The following is a 19,571-nucleotide window of genomic DNA, read 5'->3' on the forward strand; positions in this document are numbered from 1 at the left end:
TTTACATTGTAAACACTATATTCACTCTTTATTATAAAGACTATAAACAATGTATAATGAAATGAATTCACAGGGACATTTCCAGGTTTAATACAATGTGTTACTGTGGATGTTGGATGCGTTTTTCACTTTCCCCAAAATGAGACAAAAGCATAAATAAGACAGGATGATAAGTGTCCAAATTTTTTATTAATTTCACAACATTTTCAGGTGAAAGTTAAAATCCACACACCTTTTGGACACAGCCTTTCCCCCAAACACACTTGATAATCTGTATCACTGTATTACAAGTGCCGTACTCCTCTCAGAGGACAGTTCATTTCAAAAAAGGAACAAAACTCTTTGAACCATAAAAAACAACTGTTCCCTTGGAGTGCAGACAGAAAAACCTCTAGCTGATGGTCTTGTTTCTAAATATCTGCTGTCAAACACACACTCTGCAAAATGATCATCTCATCTCCAATAACTACATACTAGATTGCCCAAATGTAATGTTTTCATGGAACATAAAGTGGAACATAAGAGACAGTGCAAGGCAGCATACATCACCCTGCACAACAAGGCTATTTGTGTTAGTTTGACCACAACCTCTCAGTCACTAATAACTAAGAACTACACATTCTTTCCTTCAAACATATGCAATTTCTCAAAAGGGAGTATTCAAGCCAGAGATTTATTACATGGTGAAGCCCAAAGTGATGTTTTGTCTAAATTTAAAACTGAACTGCTACCAGATGCTTTTAACTATTATCACTATTAATAGTTATATTATTACTTACTTACTTTAAAGTCACTTAACTGCTGCACTATGTGGAGGAGCCAGTTCCTTTAAGCAGAGTTCAGCCACACATACAGATTAAAACAAAGCTAAGATGAACATCTACCTGCAAGTGTGTATTTAGTTGAATTAATATATTAATGCCATTAAATACTAAATTGCTATTTCAGTGGAACAGGATATTAAACACCTACTCAAAGAACGTTTAGCTCCACTGCCCCCAGGTCGCAGGTACAAGGCTCTGAGGTGCAGAAGGGCCCGTTGTGGAAGAAGCCTAATCACCTCATCACCTCCCTCAATAACCGGCCCGTCTGAGCTGTGCTGTTTGCTGCCGTTTATTGTCACTATTGTTGTATCACTGCTGTTATTATGTTGTTGTGTCTATTGTACTTTGTGCAGTGTTGCGGATAAGAATTTCCCCACGGGGACAATAAAGTCAAAGCGAGTTGTGCGTGAACTCGCCAGAAGAGCACAGTTCAAGAGCTCATTGAATTTTTGCAACTAAAGGATGTGAGGATCACTAACATGCCCCCCCTAAACATTTTAAGAGACAGGAATGCTATTACACACTCAGCAGCACATGCAACATACAGCAAAAGTATTATAAATGATGTGTGGGTTAGTATGTGTCAATTTCTCTCTCTCACTCATATCTCAGCTTTTTTAATGTAAATTCAACATCAAAACTGTCCAATAAAAAATATATGTTGGTGCTGAAGGTGATTCAGTGTGCTCTTTCTTTGTGGAACCCCAGGAAAGGCAATTACCCAGGTGAGCCCACGTTTCGCTCACTTTCACTTTTTCTTGCGTCTCAGTCCCTCCCACTAAAGAAGTAGGGGTGCAAGGAGAAGATACGAGGAGAGAGGAACCTCTGCCAGATGGTGCCACTTTCTTGTGAATCCACACTCCAGCCTTGTTCTCATCTTGTTATTTGACCCAATGACCTTGATTGGAACCGGACCTTGGACATCATTATCTCAGAGACGAAGTCCTGCAGCAGCTGGACGCGTCCATGCAAAGATGTAGATAATGGAGCATGAAGTCTGACCCTTTGTATGGTCATGATTAGAATTGGTCCAATGGGATGGAATAAGTTTTCCACCCTAAAGCGATCTCTGGCCATGCACCATCTCTCCCTCACTCACCCTCCTCTACCTCTACCCTCATTCACTCTGTCTTTTGGAAACATTGAGATAGCACTAGTGATGACAGACTTATCACTTCAGTTTTTTGCATCATTGATTCTGACAGTGGGGACACGAAGCTAGCCTTGTTATTTTTCCTCTTTAGCTTTGATTACCTATTTGAGCTAACTTAACATAAGCTGGTCGCTGGACTGAGAATGGAAGGACACAGGCACAGAAGCCAAAATGTATTTAACAAAGATACGTCTGAGACTGAAATAACATGTTAAAAGACTGAGGCTAAAACTAAATAAAGAAAATCTTTCCTCCAGCCTCCTCCAGCCTGCTTGTCTGCTCAGTTCACATACGTGAATGATCATCCATCCTCAGCTCAAAGTGTTCTTTCTGTGCCATCAGAGCATCATGGTGCATGTGGGAGCTCTGGAAGAACTCACTTCCCGCCTCCAGGTTCTGATCTGACAGGAAACGCTCCACCAGAGCCCGCTGGATGGCGTTACGCTCGCACGCTCGGTGTCGAACCCCGTGGCTCACGTTTCTCAGGGGTTCCACTATCAGCAACCCACTGGCGCCGGGAGTCAGTGCTGGAAACACTTTAACCTGGTGACAGATTAAAATGGTTTAGTAGGCACAAAGCTTTGATACAAATGCAATAGGCCTGCAATATATTGTCCCATGATGAAGCTCGTAAAAAAGGTGCTGGTTCAACTGTAGCATCATTTTGGAGGTGCTGATGCTGTTGTCTCATACTGACAGATAATCCACATAAGCTCCATAAGACTCACGTTTACTGAATGAGTCAACATATCATGCACAGGGAACATCAGGCTAATGCTTCTGGGTTTTAACATGTGACTCATTCTTCAGCTCTGTTTCTTTTCTGTATCATGCTCACTTGAATTAGCTGTTGCTGGGTTTTCTGGTTGCTCCAGTAAACAGCAGCCTGCTGACCTCTGCTGGGCATTTGTGTTAATATTTTGTAGGAGTATTTCTAATGTTGTTTCTACCTATTCTGCAGAACATGTTAGAAAACAAGTGTTTATCTATGGAAGTAGAATATATTAAAGTAGTAGTACTGTTCTGAGCAGATACTCTCTGTAGGTCTTGAGCAGAGGCTCAGCGCGCTGCAGGTAGTCCTGACTTAAGACTTCTTCAGCTGAGGCGTTAGTCAGACGTTTCCAGTGGAGGAAGGTGTGGATATGGAGAGCAGCTCCGTTCATCCATTGTTTCACCTGCATTCAAACAATATTAAGAACATTTTTTTTACAGCTTCATCTGAGATCAGTTGATGAACTATCACAACATTAATGGGTCTAACTGACTAGTTATGATTTATGATATGTTATAGTTACTGGTTAGAAAATAACATCCATCCAAGTACTGTAGGTATTCATATAGTCAAGTGTAAAATTAAACCAACCCCTGCTGAGCTGACAGCGCCCCCCTCCAAAGACTCCATCCTCCCGTACAACTCCACTAGCTCGGACTGCAGCTTTCCCTCATAACTCTCCAGCAGTGCTGCCATCTTGTCTGGTTCATTAGCAGCAGCAGGAATCTGCCAAGTTGGATGATGTATAATATTAATATTATATCTTTAGACAGTCAGATTTTTTCTTGTGGACATTTAAACTGTAGGTTCTACGTTACCCAGATGTTCGTACATAGCACTATCAAGAACGTTTTTTTGTGTGATTGCTTCTCATCCACCTGTTTGAAGAGCTCGCTGACAATGGAGCTGATGTCCGACACTGCGCCAGCCCCAAACATCCTGCCAATGGGGTTTGGAGGTGGGTGACGTCCCGAGCTTCCAGTCTGGTGATGGGCCAGCATCTCAAAGAGGACTGAGAGCGCCAGGGCAACAACACCCACACCCCCATAACTCATCTTAAAACACACACACACACACACACACACACACACACACACACACACACACACACACACACACATATACATATCATTAATTTGGAGGATGATGAAAAACTTTGGACCAAATTTTTTTGACTACATACATTTGAGAATGACGATGACCATGAAGGTATTACATGGTCAATGGAACCTTAAGATGCTATTTTAGTGTGCTGGGCAGTGAATACACAGTGGTAACAGCAGTTTAAAGCAAATAAGCAGTATTATGATGCAGTCTCTTACTGTGGTGTTTCCTCCAAAAACGGTGTGGAGGTCACGGTTGAAGGCAAACCTCTGCTCTTGGGTCATTTCTCTCTGCAGGGTGGAGTACTGCTGCTCCAGAGCCTGAGAGGAGTTCAAGGACAGCAAAGAGACCAGGGAAGCATCCAGGGAGGCATCGGGAACTAGTCCTCCGTGGCTGTAGAGTTATAACATACTGGGTCGGACTGATGTGGTAAAACTTCTTACTCAACTTCTCATGTCTTTCTGTTGACCACTGAGCAATTTCAGCCACCATTTCCAATTTGTGCCAAAGTGTTTGCTCATTTAATGTTTTTACGTTAAAATAACAGCTGATTTTGTTATTGCACTATGAAAGGTCCTGGGTAATTCCTTCTTGGAGTGCTTAATGCTTTCTATCACCACGTCACACACATTTACTGGACCGTATAGCCAGTGTAAGAAGACGCTGGCTCAGTATTCTTATTATGTTTTCATACAAAATGCGACAGTTGCCGAAGGGAAGGCCAAGAAGGCCATTACACTGGTCAAACTCTTTCTTTGGCAGTAACACCAGTAATAACTTCAGCCTGTAAACAAATGCTTATATACATGTGTCGAAGAGCACGACAGGTATTCACAACAAGGGAATTGTATTCAGCAACTACAGGGGAAACCAGTTGGCAAAACACTACTCAGGGTGAAACAATCTACTCTGACTTTCATGCACAGACTGTGATCTCTCTCTGCTCTCAGTAAGTGCACTAATTCTAGCAGCGTCCTAACTGGTTTTCAAATGGTGTAATCAATCAGTAGTGTTCACTTAAATTGAACAAGTGCAACTCACTACTATGTAATCCTAATTTACAAACACATCATTTTTGAGGCCATATTTATATACACTGTATATACATTTTAAAAAAGCATACCTGCTGATCTCATATAGACAGTCTACGGTCTTTGGAGAGGTACTGCAGTTTATTCCCATAGCAGCATCCAGAGTAGCAGTATTAGAGACAGTTGTGACAGTGAAATGAGTTGCTATCACTTAAATTATCAGTGTGCTCAAGCTTCAGGCCCCAGGTCCAAAGTCTGGACACATGCAGGGTGAATACACAAACAAACACAGCAAACAAACTGTTCAAATACTAAGATGAGCATATACAGTAGATGACACACCTGGTTTGTAGTACATGGGAATCTAATGACAATGATGTGCTGTTAGATTGGGTTTAGAATAATGTTATGTTCAGTCTACAATATCAGGCTCCTTGGATTTTTCTACTATCAGAATATTTCTTAAAAAATAAACTGGCCAAGGTTTGTAAAAGATCCAAATAATACTGTGAGTTAGATCTTTCCTTGTTTTTGCTGGGGAGGGTTTTGTTTTCTTAGTAATACTGATAGATGAGTACTGGGATGTTTCTCAATCTCCATTGTTCTCTGTACTCGTGTTCTTGCAGACTGTGAAATGTCATCAGTCTAAGACCAAGTATTGTTCAAATAAAAAAGTCAAGTACAGATCAAATAACCAGAAGTGTTTTTGAGGATGCTGCACGAGCAGACGTGTGGATTTGTGGAGCCAAGTATCCTAGTGTGCATTTCACACCACTCAGCAAAGGATTTGCAACTAAATATTTAGTAGGAATTAATGTTGCAAATTTAGTCATAGCAAGTAAAACTGTTTTCAGTGAGTTCATGTGGGCACCTGACTTAAGACAGACTTGAAAAAATTGTGAAATTATCCTTTAAGCAAGGCAGTAAACCTACTCACCTGCTGCAGCAAAGCAGCCAACAGTGAGAAAATGGATTCAACTGGGAGTTCACAATATAAAGTAAGAATAAACATGGACATATTAAAAATTGTATTAAATAAAAAAGTCTGTTTTTAATTTGACATTTTATAGTTTTTGTTCCGACAATCTACAATCTGTAACAAATAAAATGCTCTATTGCTACAATCTGCCACTCTTCTAACACCTAAAAATACAACTCCAAGTTTTGGCTGTAATTGTAATTTGTGCTGTGTGTTCAGCTGCAATGTAACAAAAATAAGGCAAGGCAAATTATTTGTATGTCAGCCAACTTTATATATATAATTACATAACATGCAAAGCAAATAATAAATCAACATAACCAAAGAGGAACTGTCTGACATAACATCTGATTCAGAATTCATTCTGCAAACTAAACAAATATTCAGTCATACTGTCACTGAACTAAGATGAGAGAGCTTAGCTGAGTGAAGATTGTCACTCACACTGAGGATGATTTAGATTTATGATATTATACAGGTTGAGTATTCTACAGATTCACTTTTAATTTGAAACATTTGCCATATATATATGATGTGGAATCAGTATCTATTTCATACATACATACAAACAAAACAAAACAAAAAAAAAACATCTGATCACCTAAGTGGCCTGAGTTACCAACACAATCAAATCAATTGTCCCATAGCCCGAGGGCAAAGTGTCCACCACTCTTCAGGAAATCCATTCTCAAGTGTTTCCTGCTGACAGACGGAGACACCTGCATGGCTGAAAACATAACACTCCTTTGCAGAGGTGATAAAACCTCAACTGTGAATCACATAAAGGCATTTATATCAGTATCTGACACGACAGTGCACATAATGTAATACACGTTACATCAAAACACATCAGCTTGTATGAAACTACATGAATCAAAATGATAGCCCTGTTTCATGTGTGTTTGTGTGTGAGCAAATGAGAATGTGTGTACATTTTATGAGCACTGTAATAAGCTGTACTTACACACACACAAACACACACACACACACACACACAAATGTCCTTTGTACAATAAACAGTATATAATGTAGAAAGTACCACATTTATAGTACACAAATTCCTCAGCCCCACCTTATGTCACAAGGTTTTTACATCATAACTGAGAAATGTGTGATGCTTTTATTTATAATAAATTAATTGAATTTTAGATTGTGTTGGTCTGGGTTTTTTTCCTGATCCTACAAAGTTCACATGCTTTCATTAGAGTGTTATTGATCTGTAGCTGTACAGTTGTCATTCTGCACAGAAGTACATTTTAAGGTCTACTGTAGCTACAGTAACATAGGGCTTCAGCAGTTAGCAAAGGCAACTGGGTTTGAGTCATGAGTGCAGTGTATTGCAGATGATTTGTACTGGGGTAACAACTAGAACAAGTCGCTGTGCCTGTGGCTTAGCAAAAATACACCAACCACATAAATACAAGAAGGCATTTCACACTAAAGAACATAATGACAAAATAATTTCTGTACAAAAGAAGGCGTTGACGTTTGGCCTCTTTCTCTGCAGAAATTTGTAATTTCAGAGTAGGAAAATACCACAGTGCTTCAGTGCAATGTAAAAAAAAAAACAATAGAATTAAGAGGTCAGAGTTAGAATATTCTGAGAAATAATGAAAAATGTATGTTACACTATCAACCGCTTTTTTGTTGTTGTTTTTTTTTTTTGTTACACTATCAATAGTTATCATTTATTTGGTAGCTGAAGGGCCAGATGATTGGTAGGGAACAAAATTAGTGCTAAAAAGTGACCATTTCAATCATTGACTGCCATAAAACACAACTCTAAATCATTAATAATGTGGCCATTGTTAACATGTAGATACCTTAGCCCTGCTGACAGTGCACGGCTCTCCAAAAGTCCCATCCTCTAGAAGAATCTCTAGATTCCCACTCATGTCAATAAAAACAGGTGATTCTTGAATGTATGTTCATAAGTTATATGGTCACTACACATGGTGTTAAAAAAGTGCTTATAAAAAATTTTTATAAGCTGATGGCATGATTGTTTCCCTTTTTTTAACCGTGCATCCATCTCTGTGCATGTAGCATTTGCCCTTACAGAGTGGTTGTGGAGTGTCGTGCTGTGAGTGTAGTGCGCAGTCGGTGTGATTGTGTCTGAGAGCGTTTGTGTATGAGGCTGTGTACAGCGTGTCTGTACCGAGTTGACATGAGGTTGTACAGCAAAGGATTGACGGCAGCACTGAGGTAGAAGAGCACAGAGGACACCAGGTTCAAATATTGAGACAGGTAGTAGTAAAAAAACGCGTTTTTGTCAGGGTGTGTGTATGAATTGTTGGAGTGTACGTCACTGTGTGTGTTAATGCTGTACAGGTCGGGTGGTGTAGCAGATGTGCCTGCAGCGTAAGGTCTATGTGTGGTTATAGGTGAGTCATTTTGTGAGTTTGTGAAATTGTACGTCCTGTTTCGCTTGTCGCACAGAGTGGTGTTTGTGCACCTTGAATGGTCTTTATTCCCTGTAGATTTGCTCAATTGTGTCTTAACATATGTTGGATCATTGTGTATATCGCTGTGTGTATCTGTTTCAATGCTAAGATCCAGATGAGGTGTGTTTGTGTCAGTGCTTATGTGTTGCTCTCTGGTGTGTGATATATGAGAATGTGAGTGTTTGTCTGTGCTGCTATCGTCAGACTTTGTGTCCATGTCAGTGTCAGCTTCCAGTTCTGTGTCTCCTACGTTTGTGAGTAGATTAGTTTCTGTATTAAATTTGTCTTTGGTCTTTGCACATGTGTCACAGTCATCTGTCAGAGTGTGTGCAGTCAGCTTTTCGGTCTTGGAGAGAGTTTCGATGTCTGAACTTGATTGGCTAATGGGTTTGTTAACAGGGTATATGCTGAGATGTCTTTCTGTAGCATCAGAGAGTTTGTTAGTGTCTAAGTGGGAGTTTGTGTCCATGTAAGCTTCCTGTGCGTCAGCGCTGGCACTGAAAGAAAGAGAGAATATGGTCCGACCAATATGGAAGGGCAGCCAGCAGAGGACGAACGCCAGCACTATCACTCCTGCGGGAGGGGCAGGGTTGGGAGAAAAACACAGGAAGAGGACATTAGAATCATCAATACCTGAAGCTGGTGAAAGAGGTGTCACTATTACACAGAGACTCAGGCACAGTGACTGTCCTCAATTGCCAGGACCTCAGTATTAGAGGCAAGATGATTAACACAAAGCCTATAGAGATGTTCATGTTGGAAATACAATGTGTATTGGTGCTGCTATCAAAACAACAGTGGTGAATGAACTATCTAGACTATAAAAAAGACAACACTCTTCTTTTTCTTTGAGATTGTCCCAGTTTCTCCTCCACTGTATGACTTATCACACAAACATGTTGCTGTGACTTTAATCACTCACATATTGTACAGGGTACTTTTCTTGATTCTTCATTATGTCATAATTGCCGTTTCTCCTACATAGTGCATGCCATTTGCCCCCAAGCTCCCTGCGTGTCACCTTTTATATTGTCATCAAAGGTGTTGTCACTGTTTTCCTGTATTAACTTGAGATGCCCAGTGATTGGACAGACAACGTGGTTGATTGGACATACACTACGGCTAACAACAAGAGATTAACCACGTCAGACACAAAGTCACTGAAAATACTCCATCGATCAGACATTAGACACACTCTGTATTAGGTAGCCAGTAGGATCCATTCAAAGTCTGGTGCATCTGCTTTGAGCTTTTTTGTTCTTACTTCCAGCAGCTCTGGGAAACATCTAGATAAGGTCAGGGATCCACTGCATGTCATAAAGGATGCCCAACAATTACCCCCTATGATGGGATCGAACCTTTTATACAAAAACAGGGAGGAAGCATAATGACGCACAAATCCTGCCTTGTACAAAATGGGCTAATGTTCGATCTTCTGTAGTTGGAGTTGTAGCTGACAAAGCAGGCGAGACAACCACAGATTCTCAGGTTAATAAGATAAATGAATATATACTGTGCACACAACAACCCAAGAATACACACACTATTTAGTAACAGCTCATCTCTATGTAAGGACTAGTTCTTGTTACATTTCGAGTGTGTGTGTTTCTTACCCAGCATTTTGACAGTGTGCCGATGACTCTGATCCTTACGGCTGCTTTGTGGACGGAGCCACAGTGTTCGTCCAATCAGGCTATAGACCAGCCCCAGGATGAAGAACGGTATCAGGAAGTACATGTTGGAGAGAATAGTCATGGCCGACAACAAACCGGAGGTGGCGGCGTAGTCGGAGCAGCGACACTCTCTCTTGTCAATCTCTCCTCCGTGGTTTCCATAAATATCCTCGTCTCTTCCTCCTCCCTCATCCTCTCTTTTATTTTGCCTCTTTCCTTCTTCTTCATCTCCATACTCATCTGCTTGTTTATCATCTCTACCTTCTCCTCCATGTCCTTGTTTCTTGTCATCTAGTATTTCTTCTCCTTTCTCTTGCAGCTCTCCAACCCTTTCACTCCATCCCTTTGTCTCATTTTCATCCCACTTTATTACCTCTAATCTTTCATCCATCAAGGCCATGTGTCCACTTTCACTTTTGTCTCCATCTATAATAAATCTTTCCTGTTCTCCTTCCCTACCTGTCCACCCTCTCTCCTCCCTCCATCCACTTATTCCTTTCTCCATTCCCCCAACTTCCTCTACTCCCACCATGACCAACACCGGAGCTGCACTGATGGCTGCACCAAGCCAGAGGCAGCCAATTAGAACTCTGGTTCTACGCCGTGTCACCAAGGTCTTGGCTGTGATTGGCCAGCAGACAGCCAGGTACCTCTCCAAGGAAAGGAAGGTGATGTGGAGGATGGTGCAGAAGGTGCAACACTCCGAGAGGAACATTGACAGCTTACAAGCAAGGTCTCCTAAGGGCCATGGTCTGGGCCTCCAGAGCTGAGAGAGACAGAATGATTATTACTCTGACAGCTGCTATTACACTGTATCCACCTGTTGTGGAAATTTCATGCCACTTGTGCAACTACTGCAACTAAAGGAAAAGTTGGATTATGGTCATCATAAAGGTATCATTTTGAGTATAAGGTGGTGTCTTTAAAAGTTTACTCCTACATCAATCCCATGGTTAACTCTGCTTGAATCAGAGATAGTGGTGTCTGTACACACCATGATACCACAACATCTCAGTATATCATGGGCAGAGATAGCATAACTATCGAGCTTACACTACACAAATCCAGTACAGTACATACAGTATTCACAATAATAATACGATTGTGTTAATGTAGCATCAATGCCAGCTGATATTCACTGTCTCCTGAGGATTAATTCTAAAGACTTTAGATCATTGTTAGGTAAGAGTTGGAACATAATCTTACAGAGCCAGAATAAGTGCAGACAGAAGGTTGGTACATTTAGGTGACAAGCCATTCATCTCAATGGGTTTACACAGCTTGCTGACAGAAAATAATGTTTACAGGGCTGCTGTGTCTGTTGCTATAAGGTGAGGTCACAATAGTCACAACAGTTGCAAAATTACATATTTTAATAGCAAATGTTGACAATGAAATACAGTTTGTTTTACACTTAAACATCATTTAATCGTTTGTTGCTGTTGTTCACAGGAAATGACAGCAGAATGATGTTAAACCACAACCCCTGAGGGTATGACATCCACATGGAAGTGTTAGAGGAGAAAACGTAATTTTGCAGCATGGGGTTCCCCTGAGGGCAAGGCAACAATGGTTTGTTTAAACCACTATAGGTACACACCGCTATTCTCAACAGGAAGCAAATGCATCATGCCCTCCATTCCAGTGTCTGCAATTTCTGCTGTGACCTCTGTGCAAAACAGCATCAATCAAAAAGTGTTGCAAAAATGTGCATTTTGTGTGTGTGTGTCTGTGTGTGTGTGTGTGTGTGTGTGTGTACCTTATATAGATCCAGAGGCAGCAGCAGGAGTATCAACAGATCACTTACAGCCATGCTACTCAGGTAGAGGTAGGTAGAGCTTCTCATGTGTGGGCGGAGCCAAACCACCAGAATGGTTAGTATATTTCCAAGAAGGCCGAAGAGCATCAGAGGAATGTAAACTATAGTCACACCCACTAGAAAATGTAATATTGACATGATTTTATCATTAGAATCCCTTCGCATTCAGAAAGTCACACTCAGCCAATAATAAAAAACAAAGAATGAAAATGACATGATTAGAGTGCATCTAGTTGTGAAATTTGTAAAATAATTTCTTGCCAAAACGATGAAATGAAAAGACTGACACCATGTCTATCTACAGTAGATGAAAAAGTTATTTATAAATGATCACATTCTTTGTTTTAAAGGTTTGTTTTTCTATTTTAAAATACATATAAAATACATGTTTTTATTTACAAAAACAGGCATACGTCTTTAATATGTACCTACACTGCCCGTCCAAAAAGAAAGTCACACACTCTAATATTTCATTGGACCGCCTTTAGCTTTGATTATGGCATGCATTTGCTGTGGCATCGTTTGGATAAACTTCTGCAATGTCACAACATTTATTCCCGTCCAGAGCTGCATTCATTTTTCACCAAGATCTTGTATTGATGATGGGAGAGTCAGACCACTGTACAAGGTCTTCTCCAGCACATCCCAAAGATTCTGTGGTGGTCAATCAATGTGTGAAAATGATGTGTCATGCTCCCTGAACCACTCTGTAACAATATGAGACCAATAAATTCTGGCATTGTCATCTTGGAATATACTCGTTTATTAGGCATGGGTTTAGGGCTCATTAGGGAAGAATAAACCCATTGATGGAATAAATCCATTGATGGAATAATCTGGTCATTCAGTATATTGTAGTCAGCTAACCTCATTCTATGGACACATAACGTAGCTGAACCTAGACCTGATCAACTGCAGCAACACCAGATCATAGTATTGCCCCCACAGGCTTGTACAGTAGGCACTAGGCATGAAGGGTGCATCCTTTCATCCACCTCTCTTCTTACCGTGGTGCACCATCACTCTGAAACAGGCTAAATCTGGACTTATCAGACCACATGACCTTCTTCCATTGCTCCAGAGTCAAATGTTTATGCTGTCTAGTAAACAAAGGCCTTTTTTACCAATTAGCCTCACTGACAAGTGGTTTTCTCAAGGCTAAACAGCTGTTTTGCCCCAATCCCTTGAGTTCCCTTCACATTGTGCATGTGGAAATGCTCTAACTTTCACTAGTTAACATAGACCCTTACCTGTTTGCTTAGTTAAATCCAGGTGGTGACTTTTTTGGAAGGGCAGTGTATAAAGCAATATACTTGATAAAATAATGTGTCATTCTCAAAGTGAATACGATGCTGGCTAGCCCTTTTTAAAAAAAAAAAAATCTGCCTGCTGGAGCCTTAAATCTCCATCCCTAGAACATCAAGCACCAGTACGTTTGTTAACAATTGGTTTGTTTTACCCACCTAACTCAATCAGTCCAAAGACAGGACACTCTTGGTTGATGCAGTCCTCTGCTAAGCCTGATGAGAGGCCACAGTTTTCGTCTTCACAGCCACTACCAATTTCTGCCAACTCCATGCGATCCATGATGACGCAGGGTGGGGCTGGACATGCGAAGGGAAAGCAGAGAAAGCAGCAGGGGGAGAGGTTTGTGCACTCCAGGTTAGGGGTACACACACCAAGGTGACGCACTCTGAATGATTTCCTATGGCGCTCGATCACAGCGAACACTGAAAGGGGGCGGTCAGGGTGGAAAAGTGCTGTGTAGTAGTAGTCTAGAACAACAGAAAAACACATAGGAACACATTAACTGGAAATCCCACATGAAATGCATGCAATATACTCTACAAATATGAATAAACACACATGCAGTTACACAAGCATACTTTAGAGACAATAAAGTTCACTATCAAAATCAACATTGTTGTCAGTTTTTTATCTGTCCACCTTGCACCTATTGGATCCAGCTTTATTAATGAGTGAGAAAACTGCTAAAATCAGAAAGCATCAGTACAATTGAACTTAATTGTCACATCAACATCCACAGTACTCCATATATACTGAAAAACTGTAGTTTATAGCTATAAACACACACACACACAAAAACACTTTGAATTGAGGTAAAATAATACACTCACTGGTTCCGAAGCGCTTCACTGCCTGGTGATCTCTCCGCTGCGGACACACACTTGTGGCTTGACTGTGACACGCACACCTTATAATCTCTCGCTTTCTTGCTCTCACTCTCTCTCTCTCATCCCCTTACTGTTAGCACGACCCTTACTACTCACACACCATCTACGTTGTGCCCCATCTTTTCACAATAATGGAAATTTCAAGTTTGAAGAAGTCTAATTGACACACAAGTTCTAACAGGATTACTTCTTTATTATTGGTTCACACTCCATTGCTAATGTTGTGTATTGGCAAACTCATTAACACATGAGCCCGGCTCAGCCAATAAAGTTGTATTTGTATAACTGAATCGCGTATTTATTAGACAGAGGAGGTTTAGGAGGAACATATGGTGAAACACAGTTAAGCCAATAAGCTGTGACAGTGTTTAGTGTTTAGCTTTCCATCTCCACAGATATGTCAAAACAGCAAGTGATCAGTGGTCAGTGGTGCAAATCCACAGTTCACCTGGTTTTAACTCTGTGTGAAGCATTAATGTGGATTGGTTTGTTTTCAAACTGTCCCTTCACTTCCCACTGCTGATTACCTGGACCAGATGTGTTCAGCCAAAATACAGCAAACTGCAACAGTGACATTGTTTCACTTAATTTTAAGATTAAATTGTTTAACTTATTCTTTGCATTTTAAATGTTTTTTTTTTCTAAGTAGCCTTCTTGTTTGTAAAAATTTGTAAATTTAGGAGTAGTAAAACAGGAAAATCATGATTGTAATATAAAAACTACTGTGAATTTATTAGGTTCATGGTCTTTAACGCTCCTAAGAAAACAAATTGAATTTGTGAGATGCTGGTCCACTCTCCAAACACAAGGTGGCGGTAAGGGTCGGCCACCAAGAAGAAGAAGAAGAAGAAGAAGAAGAAGAAGAAGAAGAAGAGGGCGCAGGTCGGGGTCCCGCCGCAGGTTCATTTGTTTTGCGGAAGTAGCAGCTGTTTTCTGGACGTCAGAGAGGACACGATGGCGCTGAGAGCTGCAGCGAGACACCAGTGCGGCTTGTGGGGTATGTCTGAACCCGGGAGTGAACCCAGGAAACGGGCGGTTTGACCGTATGCACCGTTTTGTTAAATGAAGCGACTTAAAATGAGCAGTAATCAGCGGGCTGCACACTGTTAGCTGGATGAACCTGGCAGTGCTAACACACAAACTGGAGCAAAGGTTACGGGACACTAGTTTCTACAAAACCCCCACACCAGGCCATGTGAGGGCAGAAAAATTATATTAGAAAGTGGTAATGTTCACATTGATCTTTTGTAAACGTTTCTGCTTTGATAAAAAAAAAATTAAACTATGTTTTTTAGTATAATATGTGTATTTATTCGCTAAGCATAAACAGTTGAATTTTGTTATCACATTCATTTCATTTGTATCAATGATGATGCAGCTCCTGTTTGCACACAGGTCACAACAGGATTTTTAGAGACAATATAACAAAAGTCAGGCTTTTCCCTGTTCTGTGCAGTCACATTACCATTGTGAATATGGGTTATTGTAAATTATGGGAAAAAATAATACTTTTAGAGCAACTGTAAATGCATCTGTAAGGGCCAGCATTTATGCTACATCATGACGTTGCACTAATAAAAATACAATATAATATTGATATGTTAGAATAAAGCATCATAAGCATCATCCAGTATTTTGTGTAGTGATTTCATAGTATTTGTAACAGCAGTGATTTCTCTTCATCTGTGACTGTGTGTCTTTGTCTATGCAGGTCTTCTCTCCCAGCTGTCCTCCTGCAGCAGACATGGCAGAGTGTCCGTGTCTCCTGTTCTGGTCAATAAGCGAACAAACAGCTCCACCCCACCTAAGATCAGTGTTGATTTTGACCAGAGCACAGGTAAAGATTTTAGTTATTACCTCCATCCTTTCTCTCTCCCTCTTTCTGTTACTGATCTGTCTTTTTCTCTTTTGCTTTTTATACATAAATGTCACATTATCTTAATAAAAGAGTGGATTGAATACAGTTAAAACATTTTCCTGTACAGAAATCGTGCTTCCCTATCTGGCAGAACCTCGTCTAAAACAGCAAAACAAATCTTTTTGAATTCTGTCAGGCTGCGTACACATTTGATTTGCAGATTGAGAATCGTTTTGGATATTTAACCAGCCTCCAGCAATATGTTCACTGTACTAAGATCACTGAGAGTTTGATTCTGCTCTAGAGTAAACTAACATCTTTTAATAGAATGAACCAATCGGCTCCAAATGTACAGCCGGGGTAGGAAGTGTCTGTATAGAGGCGTTGAAGGAACTATCAGCTGTGAGTTTTTGTTTTAGTTTTTTTAATTCAGTCTAACTACTTGAGTACTTTGCTGTTGATATTAATTTTTCCACTGTGCTTGTTCAGCTCAACAGCATGTAGCTAGTTAACTGTTGAAGCTAGGAGCAGGTAGTGAAATCAACAGAACATGAGTGTTGGTATAAATGGACAGAAGCCCCATTTAAATGTTATTTCAAGTCATATTTAGGCCAATCAGAATACAGTGTTATATACTGATATAGCCCACGTATATAAATACGAACCTAAAATGATGGTAGCTTTAACACTTAAACACTCAGTTATACTTCCATACATACTGTAAATGCATAATCTAGTTTAAAAATCTGATGTATGTGCTAGAAGTCTGTTTCTGTCTGGTATCACATCATGACTGATATTGAAACATAAATATTAACCATGAAGATACAACACTTCAGTGACACCTGAACCTACAATTACTGCACCATTAAATTGCATTGATCTTTAGCACCAACAAAAAAATATTTTGTATTGTGGTAATAGATCAGCTTCTCTATCTGTAGGTGTGGCAGTGATGTACATGCAGAGTCCTCCAGTCAACAGCCTCAGCTTAGATTTCCTCACAGAGTTCTGCATCAACGTGGAGAAGCTGGAGATGGATAAGAGCTGCCGAGGCCTCATCATCACCTCGGTACAGCCCTGCTTCATTGTTCCGAGAAGGACAGTGTTTTAAGATGCACCGTGTATTTAATCAGTGCTGCTAACCCTTTCTCTTCTGTAGTTTCATGTCATATTTTGAAACAGAAGCATTACATTATATTATGCTTGAAATCGGCTGTTTACACTGAGTATGTGTGTTGCTTCAATCCAGGGCCAGCCCAAGGTGTTCTCTGCCGGCCTCGACATCATGGAGATGTACGGCAAGAGTCCGGAGCGCTGTGGAGAGTTCTGGAAAGCCGTTCAGGACATGTGGCTGAAACTCTACAGCTCCAACATGGTCACCATAGCTGCAATAAATGTATGTGTAAAGACACCTCATCCACCACATCCTGTCTCTGTAATCACACAGGGATACAATTGCTGGACAGTAAACATGAAAACAAAAATAACAGCACAATAAGAACACAAAACATCTCAAGGATTGTACTTGATCCTCTCTGGTCACTCTGTCCACAGGGTTCTAGTCCTGCAGGTGGCTGTCTGATGTCTTTGACATGTGACTACAGAATAATGGCGGACAACCCTCGCTACAGCATCGGCCTCAATGAGACGCAGCTCGGAATTGTAGCACCTTTTTGGTAAAGCATGAGCAGCAGCCTCAGTGGTAATGTTGTTGATGATGGTTGTGTTAGTAAGAACAATAAATCAAACTGACACCATGTTTTTGCACTGTTGTCTCACTGTATCACTGCTGCTGTACCAGGTTTAAAGACACCATGACAAACACGGTGGGTCACCGGACAACAGAGATATCCCTGGAGCTGGGTCTGCTCTACAGCCCTTCAGAGGCCCTGAAGATCGGCCTGGTGGACCAGTTGGTGCCTGAAGACCAGGTTCTCGCCACAGCCACACAGAACATGTCCAAGTGGTTGACTGTTCCAGGTACATCAGACATCATGTAGCATCAAAATAATTGCAACACGTGATTTAGCTGCCTGGATCTTTTCTGGGGGTGATGATGCACAGATGTTTTTCGGGAGCTTTTTTTGCTCCTCACCAGTGACAGAGGTTGGAATCTTGCTGCAGTGATGTGCGTGTGTACTACGTGTGTACAACATGTGTACTACGTGTGTACTACATGTGTTGTCAGGTAAAATGCATCAGAGGTTACTTTGTAGAGAACAAAAAATGTCACATTAATCCAAATCAGTGTTATTAAAATGAAATGAAACCCATGACATACTTTACTCTTACTACTCAAAGTGCAGACAGGAATCATGGCAGACATAAGTGATTATTAAATATTGTAATTATTCAACCGAGTCATGATGCCATGAATTATCCAGAGTCCAGCTAAAGTCCACCTATGCATCTATTCCCTTCACAGACCACGCCAGACAGATCACAAAGTCCATGATGAGGAAGCCGACCATCGACAAACTAACGTCCAACAGAGAGGCTGACGTCCAGAACTTTGTCAGCTTCATCACCAAAGACTCCATTCAGAAGTCGCTCCGCATGTATCTGGAGATGCTTAAAAAGAAAAGGGGCTAGAGTAGAGAGTGGAGCATGTACGGTAACACATATAAGCATTAGACCAGGGGGCATTCTTGTTCTCGAGAACCATTGTCCTGCTTGTTTTCCATCTATCTCCATCCTGCCGACTGCTGATTATCTGCATCAGGTGGGATCAGTCAGTCAGAAGCTGATATCCTCCACCTTCTGATTGAATGAAGACACCTGACCACAGCAATCAGTATGTCAGGTAGAGATAGTTGGGGAAACAAATGGGGCAGCAGCTCTCGAGGACTGGAACTGTCCAACCCTGCATTAGACAGACTCTGTAACAATAGTTGAGAACACAGTGCCGTGTTCAGCTGTGCAGCAAAGTACCGTGTGTTGTCTTTCTTACTCAGGGGAGTGACACCAGTGATTCACTAACATGTAGTACTTTTTCTATCCCATAATCCAACAGCTACTTTAGCTTAAAGCAACATCAACCCTGCCCCCCACCTGTGTAGCTTCATTTCTCACATGACTCAGCCACATTAACACCACCTGGTGGTTTGACTGTTGCTGGACAGAGCTCAGCATGAGCACTCTGACTGGTCCTCGGCTACGCAGACTCGTGCACAGCAAGCTGTGACGTACTGTGTGTTCTGACACCTGTCAATCATAGCAGTATTACATTTTCCTCATGTTGAACACTGTCCACTATAACACTGACACCACCACATGGATCTAATGTGGCTAGTTGGTGCTATGGAAACAATGGTTGGTTTCTATATAAATGTGTTTAGTGAGCGAACATGTAAACAGTGTTTGCTCTTTTCCTTTTGGTTTTGGAAAGGCTAAAGAAGCAACTGAACTGTCTCTTTATGCCCAGCCTTACTGTATGTTCACTAACAGTAACAACTAGTGAAAGTAACGTTAGGTGTCTTTGAATCGCACAGAAGCAATTATCAGATTTTCCATTCTAATCTCAGTGTGTACCTGACATCTTCTGACTGTTGCAGCCTGTATTTTGGTGAATAAATAAGTGATTCATGTGTCGGTGAACTGAATTGTGTGATTAAAGTGTCAGATTCACAGCGTGCTCATTTGCTGGTACTTTATTTTTGGCAGAGATTTTTCTCAGGGCTCTTAAACATAATAAAGTAAGTACATATAAAATATAA

The 19,571-nt window shown here is 40.9% G+C and overlaps 3 protein-coding genes across 3 annotated transcripts; 1 reads left to right on the forward strand and 2 right to left on the reverse strand.

The window, feature by feature from the left end:
* Positions 1 to 898: 898 nt before the first annotated feature.
* LOC113153648 lies at positions 899 to 5,095 on the reverse strand. The gene is made up of 6 exons (XM_026347346.1): positions 4,977 to 5,095; positions 4,072 to 4,246; positions 3,628 to 3,804; positions 3,341 to 3,475; positions 2,997 to 3,152; positions 899 to 2,520 (listed from the first exon to the last, which is right to left on the reverse strand). The coding sequence occupies exons 1-6, from the start codon at positions 5,033 to 5,035 to the stop codon at positions 2,263 to 2,265; spliced, it is 960 nt and encodes a 319-aa protein (XP_026203131.1). The 5' UTR covers positions 5,036 to 5,095; the 3' UTR covers positions 899 to 2,262.
* Positions 5,096 to 7,918: 2,823 nt separating this feature from the next.
* On the reverse strand, positions 7,919 to 14,113 carry LOC113157300 (growth hormone secretagogue receptor type 1-like). Its single transcript, XM_026352707.1, has 7 exons — positions 14,095 to 14,113; positions 13,479 to 13,574; positions 13,263 to 13,403; positions 11,740 to 11,915; positions 9,921 to 10,746; positions 8,777 to 8,880; positions 7,919 to 8,113 (listed from the first exon to the last, which is right to left on the reverse strand). Exons 1-7 carry the CDS (start codon positions 14,111 to 14,113, stop codon positions 7,919 to 7,921), a joined length of 1,557 nt encoding a protein of 518 aa, XP_026208492.1.
* An 835-nt stretch (positions 14,114 to 14,948) lies between these two features.
* eci1 (enoyl-CoA delta isomerase 1) lies at positions 14,949 to 19,482 on the forward strand. Its single transcript, XM_026347358.1, has 7 exons — positions 14,949 to 14,991; positions 15,706 to 15,831; positions 16,797 to 16,924; positions 17,105 to 17,251; positions 17,410 to 17,531; positions 17,657 to 17,835; positions 18,281 to 19,482. Exons 1-7 carry the CDS (start codon positions 14,949 to 14,951, stop codon positions 18,445 to 18,447), a joined length of 912 nt encoding a protein of 303 aa, XP_026203143.1. The 3' UTR covers positions 18,448 to 19,482.
* Positions 19,483 to 19,571: the final 89 nt, after the last annotated feature.

The sequence above is a fragment of the Anabas testudineus genome, chromosome 8, assembly GCF_900324465.2.
Source record: "Anabas testudineus chromosome 8, fAnaTes1.2, whole genome shotgun sequence".
NCBI lineage: Eukaryota > Metazoa > Chordata > Actinopteri > Anabantiformes > Anabantidae > Anabas > Anabas testudineus.